General features: G+C 36.1%; 1 protein-coding gene across 1 annotated transcript; it reads left to right on the forward strand.

Moving 5' to 3' along the window:
- The first annotated feature begins 4,297 nt into the window (after nucleotides 1-4,297).
- Nucleotides 4,298-6,116, forward strand: LOC149230127 (uncharacterized). The gene is made up of 3 exons (XM_089375998.1): nucleotides 4,298-4,976; nucleotides 5,144-5,316; nucleotides 5,681-6,116. The coding sequence occupies exons 1-3, from the start codon at nucleotides 4,725-4,727 to the stop codon at nucleotides 5,784-5,786; spliced, it is 531 nt and encodes a 176-aa protein (XP_089232124.1). The 5' UTR covers nucleotides 4,298-4,724; the 3' UTR covers nucleotides 5,787-6,116.
- Nucleotides 6,117-9,686: the final 3,570 nt, after the last annotated feature.

Raw genomic sequence — 9,686 nt, forward strand, 5'->3', positions numbered from 1 at the left:
TCATCTTACTTTTCTCCTAATTTCCATTATTTTCATAAATAAAATGTGAATTAATGCCTCATGCCTTTCCAAAGCCTTTTCCATCGCCTTTTCCAATTTCCTTGGTCATTAATTGATCACAAGTGATCCCCATCACTACGTTTTTGCCCAACATTCATCTTGGAATATGTGTCCCATAACTATGGTGATTATTTTTCCTTTATTGACTTTATTACATGGAATTTTCACTAGGACTGTTACAACATAATTGAGCATTGTTGCCTTCATTTTCTTCCTTACCTATCTGATATGCCCAAGAATTTGTTTTTCCATCCTTTTTCTTGGGGATTTAGAGGGAGATTTGGATTTCGTTGGGGTATGTTGCACTCCAATTATCGCTGAATTTGGAGGGTCCTCATACACTTCTTCCTAACTAGTTTTTGTTTCCTACGGTGAATATACTTTGACAATAACTTCTTGATTTTCCTCTACTTATTTCTTACTCTAAGTCTCTTATTTTTTTATATTGTATAATGTTCAATCTGATCTCCTTCCCACCATTTGGGCCTTCAATTATTTTTCCAAACGTTATTATTCTGCAACCATTTTGGACAATTTTTTATTACATGCCCTGTTTCATAGCATGCTCGACATCGAAATGAAACAATTTCACAGTCAAGATTTTGTAACCACACATAGTCTGTAGTTGTCAAATTAATCTCAGCAGGCAAGCCCTTGTTGAAGTCCATCGCAACACATATACGAGCATAAGTGGTTCTATAAAAAAATTTAGATTCTGGGTTATGGGAATAAAGCTTCCCTAATGCATTATCAAAGGAATATAATGTTGGGAGGTTCTAAAGATACATTGGAAGGTTTGAGACCCTTACCCAAACAGGAGCTATGGAGATTGACGTCGTAACCAAATCAAAGGTGGGAGTCTAGGGCTACATAAAAAGGCCAGCACTACCAAAAACCAGGGCTCGGATTCACAAATATTTTGCTTATCCTTAATATTATAAAAAACCACAACAATAATACCCAAGCCAAATGGTAAATATCCAAATTATCAATCAAGAGTGGTTTCCATGTATCAAAAATCCACTTGTGGAGATCACTCAAACACGACCAAACCCCATTAAATCTTGACCTGCAAAAAAAAATTCACAACTGAAGGCATCATCTTTTAAAGGAACATTAAGGTTCAGGGCTTCTTGGACAACCAAAAGAACATATCTGAATTTCATCATGGCACTGTACGAGACCGTGATTCGAGCTACCATTCCTTTAGTAGAAATAGATTTCTTCTCTAAATCACTAGAATTCGCCATTGATTAATAAGTTACAAAAACCTAACTGATAGTCATCAAACTTCTTCTCACTCCTCTAAAAAAACATTCAAATTATAAATTTACAAAATAAGTAAAAAATATACCATAACAAGTAATATATTTAAATGTATATATATTTTACAATATTGATTAATTTTTTATTATATTTTAATAATCACAATTATATATATATATATATAAAATAAAAATCAAAAATCAAAAATATTTTCCTATAATTTTTTATATAGCAATCTTCTACCCCTCACTTTTAAAGAAAACTTATATAATATATCGTAAGAACAATAACACATAAACACACACGTAATGTAATAAAACTCGAAAACCTTGTAATTTTGCAATATTTGAAAGGTTTATAATTGTGAAATATATGAATTTAAAATTGATTTAAAAAAATATTAAAATATTTGATTTAAAAAATATTAACATCAAAAATAAACTTTTATATAATATTTGGAAAATACATTTTAAAGAAAATAATACACGTATCCAATCCAATAAACTTAAAAAATCTTGTAATTTTATAATAATTGAAAATTTTGAACGAACTAAATGGTATTGAATCATTTGTTTCTTCATGGGAACCTTGTTAATATTTAGTGATCTATTTTATATATATATATCAAAGGAAAATTAAAAAAAAAAAAAGTGGAGTTGCTAATATATTCTTTTAAAAGTGTTTTTCTTAAATTCAAAATTATAATAATAATAATAATTAAAAGGAATCAAAGCTCACTATATATGATAGCTCACTATATATGATTGGTAGGATTTGAAATAATCATTCTCTCACTACAAAAGATAAGTTATTAATTTTTTTTTTTTAAATTAAATAATAAATAAATGTGTTATTATCTAGTAAGAAAGAAACAACTCTCAAGACAAGCACGGGAAAACTTGCCCAACAGCAAAAAGTTGAACTCGACAACCCCTCAAGCATCAATAGTTATGATGATTCGAATACCGCACAAAATAAATCTTCATTTAACAGCAAAGCAGATCTCCCAGACCAAACTTCTTTTTCGACTATCTTCAAAAGGATGAACACAACAAATCGCCAAGCTAAGACACCAATGTCCCAAGAACCATAAGAGATGAAGGAGATGCAAGATAAAGGAAGTTGGAAGACCGTAGAGAAAAAAAAGAAAGCTACAACACCAATCTCGCCAAAAATGATGAGAAGCCAAACAATTAAGAACTAAGAAAAGTATAAGTCCTATAGACCAATTTGGTCTCAGTGGACGTTAACCACCACCACCATCATCATCATCATAATTTTTTTTTTTAAAAATTATAAATAAATATAATATTTGGTTATATATATTTGATTAAAATTAAGTGCTATTAAAAAGTTGATTTTAATCTCAACTATAATTATAAGGAATGCTAACTTTTTTGAAAATATTATTTATGTTAAAATTGTATTTTAAATTTGAATTAAAAAATTATTTTCTAAATATAATAAAATAAGTTAATGACTAAGACTAGAAAGTTAAAGGGAAAACTTAACTCTTTATAAATTATTAACAAATTATCATAAGAATATAAGTTTTTTTAATAGCCCACGAGAGGCATCTTAATCAGTATAGTGAATCACCCAACAACAACAAAAGTGTTTTTAATAATTGTGATAACTCAAGTTATGTGAATATGATGAAGCATGTTACATTTACACATAATAGTCAATAGTAACTATCCTCGTTATCAATATATAATAAAGTTACAATAAATTTTATAATAAAAAACATATTTATATGAATAATACACATCTAAAACTCCAATAAAATGTATATGGTGATTATAAAAACATACCTGTGGTGCATATATATGTGTGGGGTGAATTGATAATTAGTTGGAGTAATGTAGGCTAGGAAGAAGACTAAAGCTAGCAATTGTTATTGTAAAGCCAAGAGTGTATCTAACAACGTGTAAGCTAGATATACCAAGAATTTATGACTTAACAAGAGCCCAAAGTACACAAAGATGGAAAAGCTTACTCCTCGAGTCTTATTGCAATGGGTCAAAAATATCCCTTGAAATTTGAAAACTAGTAGAGAAAAAATAACATTCGAAAATAGATTAATAAATAAAACTACCTACAAATTTTGAACTTAAAAACGTAAAAACTAACCAAATTTACCACTACACTAAGTATTGATAATAAATTATACCCCATTCGAAGTTACATATAATAGCTACATATGAAGTATATCGCTTCATAATGAATTACATATAGTAGCCACACATTTTCATTAGTTTTTTTGTCCGGCACTTACCCAACATAGTCCCATTTCTTATGTGTAGAATATAGATATATTAGTTTTTTAAATAATTACAACGTGCTCACGAATTACATACAGTAGCCACATATCCACTTTCATTATTTTTTTCTTCCCTTATTTTTTCTTCCCTTATCTGTAAAATATAGATATATTAGTCTTATTAATAATTACATGGTGCTCACATCTCTTGACGTGATGCTCCCCTCCGATATTTTAAGGGTGAGAGAGTGCTCATGGATAGTTAACCGCCCTCATTTGCATTACTATGCAATGGACCTCGTACCTCGTTTGAGCAGTAGAAGCCACGTTTCCTTTCCACATTCCTCACATCTCAACTCAATTTTCCTTTACGTAACTTTGAACTTATGTTTAGATGCTCATTTCCATACCTCTCTTTGGATCGTTGATTACTTTGATTGGTGGTAATTTGTTGCGTGACAAACACTCATACAAATCGTAGATTCTTCTTGAGCCGAGCGCTTGAATGATGCGTAACCAAGGGAATAACCCATACAAGGGGCTCAAAATGTAACACTTGCTAAAGCTCGTATAGCCAGTATAAGTCGGCGCATTACTCCAAACCTCCGTTCCACAACGACATGATACTTCAACAAAACGCCAAACCCCACTCATGGGGCCCGCCCTGTGTGATCCCTATATATCTACTCATTCTGTGCCGCTAAGTTCGTGAACATGGTACTTCTCTTAGGCGTTAATACCATGATGTTACTCTGCAGTTCTACTCATGGACTCAATTCCCTCTTTGGACTTCAAAAAGAATCAAAATTGAATTCGCGCAGATCTGTTCAACTGAACCAATTGCATGTTACCGGCAATGGCGATGTATTGAATGGCAGTTTAAGGAAACTGGGGTTAAGGTCGGGGTCTGGTACTTTGGAACCCTCTAGAAAGCTTTCTACAGAAAATTTTGTTAGCAATGTGGTATTGGATGAGGCTCTGAAAGAGGAATTTGAGGTTTCTGATACTCAAATCTCTATTGGCTTTCAAAGCACCGGAGACCCACAAAAGGAATGTCGAGGGAAAAACATAGCAGCAATTGAAGTCCATGCACGTGTAGGGTTTTTTTGTCTCCGGAAGGAGGGATGGTGATTTGATGAGTGGTGCGATATTTGAAGGCACTCGAGTGGCTTTGGTGCGCGAGAGTGTTGTTGTTGGGTCGGGAACTGCGACAGGTTCCGTTAATGGAGGATTTGGAGGTGAAGGAGGAGGTGGAGGTGGGTACGGAGGCAAAGGAGATGGGTTCGGATCAGATTCCAATACTACAAATGCTTACTATAAGAAAATGCTGCAGGCAGATCCTGGCAACCCACTTCTGTTAACGAATTATGCAAGGTTCCTGCAGGAGGTTAGTATCGAGGAATCTGAACTGCGTTTATGCTGTAATATATAACTAATCATCTTAGTGTTGTTGGTTGCATATCATCATCTCTTAATATATATTAAAGGCACTCATTTTATAAAATGTATATTCTACATCACAATTTTTAATCCGTAGGCTTTTTGTGTATTTAGGTCCAGCATGATGTGGAAAAAGCTGAGGAATATTACGCTAGGGCCATAGTAGCCAGTCCGGGTGATGGGGATGCCTTCTCTAGCTATGCCAATCTGATATGGGATGTTCATAAAGATGCACCTCGTGCACAATCTTACTTTGATCAAGCTGTTGATGCTGCTCCGGATGACTGGTGAGTATCTTTCCTATCTCCTGACTGGTTTTATCCAATTATGTATACATTTATGTGTAAGGTTTTATGCTCTCTCTTTAGCTTGTTACTTTCGTTGCATTTGATCCTACTTAGACATTGATGTTGAGATGATGCCTGCTATTTCCAGTCGTTCTAGTCCAAGTCTAGGGATGATGCTTAGATAGGATCTGGTCTCGTTTGTCATTATGATGATTCTAGAACTTACAAATTTAATCATCTCAAGTCGGGTAAAAAAGGAGGGAAACTTTACATCTCAAGTGGCTATAAAAGTGGATAGATTCAGGGATTTTAATATATGCAACCATTTAACTGATGTTATCTCATTGTTTGCTCGATTCTGCAGCAATGTTCTTGGATCCTATGCTCATTTCCTATGGGATGCAGAAGATGATGAAGAGGATCCGGCATCCCCTCTCCATTGTGGAACTGCGACTACTGTAGCTACCTGATCGCATCAGAGAGTTAGTGGCAGTTCGATTTATATGAACAGAGTCATCAAACTTGCCAGACCACTGTGATCTTGGCATTATCAGTACTGCAGCTCAGATTTTGGTAGTTAGAAGCGTAGATGATATTTAGCATGGTGCGTTTGAAGAAATTATTGTAAGTTAGAGATTCATGTAATTGGTATCGTTCTGCCCTGCAAAGCTTTAAGACATATCCTTTCTCTTTCTCTTGATCAATTTGGTGGTAGTGGTGCTTATGAACACATGGACTACCCTGGTTAGAACTCAAGGTGGGGCTAACGAATGGAAGCCAAGGTGAGAGGGCCTGAGTAAAATCAAGTGGTCATCTGAAGAAGATGGCAGCCAAGGTGACAAGGTGACAGGGCCTGAGTAAAATCAAGTGGTCATATGTGGCTACAAATGCTCTCTCTGATGGCAGGTCACGTCCACTGAAATGCATCCTGGATGCCAATTCAGTGGAATGTACACGATCTTATTCAACAACCTATAGCAGCTGGTGCAGCCGTTTGACCTTATGTTTATATAGAAGCGTGGAGTTATATGCACTTAGGTTAGAACTTAAAAACACTTTGAAGTCATGATAACAACTCTATGACCCAAATTGTTGGGTAGTTTTCTAAATGGGGAAAATACCAAAAACCAAATATTCAAACACACAGAGGTAATGCTCTGTTTTTACTTTGCTCCAGGATCTTTTATGCACAGAAGACTTAAAAAAATTTCACTCAGAGAATCAGAGTATTTCACCATAAGAAATTTCTATTCATTAAGAACCGATACAAACTTCATCCTCTTTTACTGAGAGGGATTTAACACTGTAAAACCATTTTCATATTCACTGCTGTGAAAAAAAACAACTTACTGCTGTAACAAAAGTTTACATAAGTTTACTGCTGTAAACAAAATTCACACAGGCTCACAAAATTTCACGCTCCACCATTTCCTTTATGCAAAACCACACATGGTTTTCGCTTCACCACTCTGATTTTTACTCTACTGTGAGCTCACACTAAAACCTCCCGTGTGCCATCCGAGAAACAATGGTCAACACAGTAATCAATTACATACTCATATCCCATACAGAATTTATGTAATAAGTACATACGCCCATACCTTTTCATAAAAAAACTTACGAACTCTATGTAAAACTTTAATATTTTACCTACCACTATGACATTTCATTAAGACGTATGGTCAACCAAAACTTAGATTTACTCCACGCAACATTTAATATTTACCGTCGGGTGAATTTCAAACATTATGCAATTTGGTTTTGGGAAGCCATCGGGTCCACTCCATCGCATCACAATTTTACTCATGTCAAAGACCCCGACTCTATGACATTGCCGATAGCGATGTGCCGATGCGATATCGGCGATCGCTTATCGCAAACACAAAAGCTTCTTTATAACTCCTTCACTTTGACTTTGCCGATGCGATATCGGCGATCGCTTATCGCAAACACAAAAGCTTCTTTATAACTCCTTCACTTTGACTTTGCCGATGCGATATCGGCGATCGCTTATCGCAAACACAAAAGCTTCTTTATAACTCCTTCACTTTGACTTTGCCGATGCGATATCGGCGATCGCAGTTGAAATTATATTTTCAACACTCCCCTTTAATTTCAACTGTCGGGCATTCAATCATACCCAAACTCTTCCTCAAAAATTCAAAGCTCTTCTGATCCAAAGGCTTTGTCAAGATGTCTGCAACCTGTTCATGAGTCCTGCAATGTTCCAAGACAATTTCTCCATTGTTCACCAATTCTCTGATGTAGTGAAACCTTGTATCAATGTGTTTCGTTCTTTTGTGAAACACTGAATTCTTTGACAACGCAATAGCTGAGCTATTGTCACAAAATATCACTGTCGCTTTTGCCTGCTCTTGGCCTAAGCTTCTCAACATTCTTCTCATCCACACTGCTTGACATGCTGCTGCTGTAGCTGCCACATATTCAGCCTCTGATGTAGACAATGCTACAATGGACTGCTTCTTAGAAGCCCATGAAATGGCTCCTGAACCCATATGAAAAACATAACCGGAAGTGCTCTTCCGATCATCTACACTTCCAGCCCAATCGCTATCAGTGTATCCAACCAAATCTGAATGTTCTGAGGCATGATATAAAATTCCAAACATTTTGGTGCCTTTGACATACCTCAAAATTCTCTTTGCTGCTTGCCAATGTGCCTCCTTTGGCCTCTCCATGAATCTGGAAATTAAACTAACATCATACATTAAATCAGGCCTAGTTGCTGTTAAATACATAAGGCTGCCAACAATACTTTTATACAAGCTAGGATCAAACTCCTTGCTGCTGTCCTCTCTGCTGAGCTTTAATCCCATTACTGTGGGAGTGATTGCTGCCTTGCATTCTTCCATCTTAAATCTGCCCAAAACTTGATTTACATATCTTGCTTGAGATATAAAAATTCCTTTTTCATTTTGATCTACTTCTATGCCTAAGAAGTATCTCAACAAACCCATGTCAGTCATTTCAAATTCATCCTTCATGACTGATTTAAAATTCTCAATAAGATAAATATCATTTCCAGTGAAAATAACATCATCTACATACAAGACAACAATTAAAATTTTACCATCCTTTTCCTTGATGTAGACAGTGGGTTCTCCTTCACATTTGTCGAATTCATTATCCAGTAGATAAGAATCTATCCTACTGTACCATGCTCTTGGTGCTTGCTTCAGCCCATAAAGAGCTTTCTTCAATTTGCACACTTTGTGCTCTTCACCTTTCTTCTCATATCCGAGAGGCTGTTCAACATAAACCTCTTCTTTTAACACTCCATTTAGGAATGCTGATTTCACATCCATTTGGTAGACTTTCCATTTGTTTTGTGCTGCTATGGACAGCACTGCTCTCACGGTTTCCATTCTTGCAACCGGGGCGAAAGTCTCCTCATAATCTCTTCCATACTGCTGCTTGTAGCCTTTAACAACCAGCCTTGCTTTATGCCTTTCTATCTTGCCTTCAGCATTGCTCTTGGTCTTATAGACCCATTTCACACCAATGACTTCTTTGCCTTTTGGTAACTCAACCAAATCCCATGTTTTGTTTCTCTCTATGGCATTAATTTCCTCATTCATAGCTTCTATCCATTTCCTATCTTTGATTGCTTCCTCGAAATGAATAGGATCATCAACATGGCAATACAAGGCAAATAAGGAATTCATTCCTTCATCATAAATGTCACTTAGATTTCTAAATTTCTTACCTCTTTCACTTGGTGTGCAAGTGCTTGAAGATGCACTTGAATTTCCTCCTTGTGGCGTGCTTGGAGAAGCACTCTCATTGACCCTCAATGGTGTACCTTGCTGTCCTTGTGTTGTCTTCAATGGTGTTCCTTGCTGTCCTTGTGTTGTCCTCAATGGTGTCCCTTGCTGTCCTTGTGTTGGCGCTGCTGTTTGGGGATGTATTTCAGCCACCTCCTCATCATCTTCATCATGAGACAAACAGTTCTTGACATTCACTGTTTTCTCTATGCTTCCATCCCAAGCTTCCTCCTCAATGAATTGAACATCTCTGCTTACAAAGAACTTCTTGGTAGATGGGATGTACAGCCTATAGGCTTTGGATTCATCACTGTATCCAATGAAGATGCATTTCTCCCCTTTGCTGTCCAACTTCCTCCTTAGCTGATCTGGTATGTGTGCATAGGCCACACACCCAAAAACTCTCATGTGGGTGACTCCTTGCTTTCTCCCACTCCATGCCTCTTCTGGCACTTTGTTCATGACTGCTTTTGTAGGACACCTGTTCAGTATATAAACTGCACAATGTACAGCTTCAGCCCAATACTCATTCGGCAAATGTTTTGCCTTCAACATGCTCCTCGCCATATCCATGATGGTCCTGTT

Source organism: Pinus tabuliformis, chromosome J (genome assembly GCF_031772625.1).
Source record: "Pinus tabuliformis cultivar Carrire ecotype Pingquan chromosome J, CPIR1, whole genome shotgun sequence".
Taxonomy (NCBI): domain Eukaryota; kingdom Viridiplantae; phylum Streptophyta; class Pinopsida; order Pinales; family Pinaceae; genus Pinus; species Pinus tabuliformis.

Excerpts from the sequence above, each read along its gene's own strand:
- LOC149230127 (XM_089375998.1), top strand. The coding sequence starts at position 4,725 with ATGAGTGGTGCGATATTTGAAGGCACTCGAGTGGCTTTGGTGCGCGAG. Across the intron at positions 4,977-5,143 it reads ATGCAAGGTTCCTGCAGGAG|GTCCAGCATGATGTGGAAAA; the intron begins GTTAGTATCGAG and ends TTGTGTATTTAG. Across the intron at positions 5,317-5,680 it reads GATGCTGCTCCGGATGACTG|CAATGTTCTTGGATCCTATG; the intron begins GTGAGTATCTTT and ends TCGATTCTGCAG.